The sequence below is a fragment of the Tupaia chinensis genome, unplaced genomic scaffold, assembly GCF_000334495.1.
Source record: "Tupaia chinensis unplaced genomic scaffold, TupChi_1.0 Scaffold000159_1, whole genome shotgun sequence".
NCBI lineage: Eukaryota > Metazoa > Chordata > Mammalia > Scandentia > Tupaiidae > Tupaia > Tupaia belangeri.
Genome location: NW_006159630.1, coordinates 1,060,791 through 1,061,862, shown reverse-complemented (window position 1 = coordinate 1,061,862; position 1,072 = coordinate 1,060,791). Strand labels below are relative to the sequence as shown.

Sequence of the window (1,072 nt, the reverse complement as noted above, 5' to 3'; positions counted from 1 at the left end):
CGGAGGCCGCGGGAGCTGCAGGGGCCCGGGCAGCGCAGGTGGGTGCCGCCTCCGCCCCTCTCCCCTCTCCCACTGCGCCCTGGCCGCCCTGCCGCGTCCCGAGGCCCGCGCTCGGCGGAGCCGGAGGGGTGAGCGGAAGTGTGCGTGAGAATTTGGTGTGGCCACGGCCACGTCCCCGGAGCGAGGCCAAGGGTGACAGGCGTCGAGAAAGCCTTCGGGCGGCGCAGCACAGCCGCGGGGTGAGCAGAGCAGGGGCCTCGCGTGGGGACCGGCTCTCCGCCCCGCTGCTGGGCCGGACGGCTCCGCGGCTCCGGCTCTGCCCATGCTTTGCTCAGGATGGGTCTCACCCACGTTCTCCCAGCAAGGAAAAGAAGGAGGTCGATTCCAAACCCAAGAACCTGGATGAACAGGAAATTCCATTCCGGCTCCGGGAGATCATGAGAAGCCGTCAGGATATGAAAAACCCGATCAGTAACAAGAGGAGGAGGAAGGAGGGTAAGGGCGGCCCGTAAAGATGCTTTGTGCCCAAGTGCGCCCAGTTGCCCGAGCACTCTCTGGGGTGTCCACAGAGGAGCCGGTTGAGGACCAGCGCCCTGAATGAGTGCAGGGGTGGGAAGGAGGGCTGGCAGGGCCCAGCAGCCCCGAGGATTGAAAGGCTCTCTGGGTGGGTGGAGCCGAGCAGCCGGTGGGCTTCAGGGGCTGTCCTAGGCCTTGCAGAAAGTCCCCCGGTCTGGGTAACTCACAGCAGAGGTCTGTCCAGCAGAAGGCCTGGGGGTCCAGGTCCGAGCCACATCTGGGGTGGGCCTCCTGGCTGGAGGGTAGGAGTGCAGGCAGCCGTGTCCTGCATCTCAGAAGCCCGCTGGGGTGGGTTATGGAGGCCCCACTCTGACCTCATTTTCTAAAGGTCCTTTCAACACCATAATAAGATTAAGTTTTGGGGCTGGCAGGTGGCATGGTGGTTAAGGGCGCTGGACTCCCACAGACCTGGTGGCCTGCTTTCTCACTTTCCCTCTCTCTCGATCAGTGTCTCTCTCTCCTCAAAATAAAAAAACAATGATAAATGAATAACTCA

The 1,072-nt window shown here is 62.9% G+C and overlaps 2 protein-coding genes across 2 annotated transcripts in view; one reads left to right on the top strand and one right to left on the bottom strand.

Moving 5' to 3' along the window:
- The window catches only part of NPLOC4 (NPL4 homolog, ubiquitin recognition factor), a 92,167-nt gene that overhangs the window by 90,431 nt on the left and 664 nt on the right, over positions 1 to 1,072 (bottom strand). The window lies entirely within an intron of this gene.
- The window catches only part of CCDC137 (coiled-coil domain containing 137), a 6,949-nt gene continuing 5,962 nt past the window's right edge, over positions 86 to 1,072 (top strand). Inside the window, exons 1-2 of the mRNA XM_027770733.1 lie at positions 86 to 239; positions 362 to 495. Of these exons, the coding sequence (XP_027626534.1) occupies positions 438 to 495 (58 nt within the window). The 5' untranslated portion in view covers positions 86 to 239; positions 362 to 437. The remainder of the gene's footprint in view (positions 240 to 361; positions 496 to 1,072) is intronic.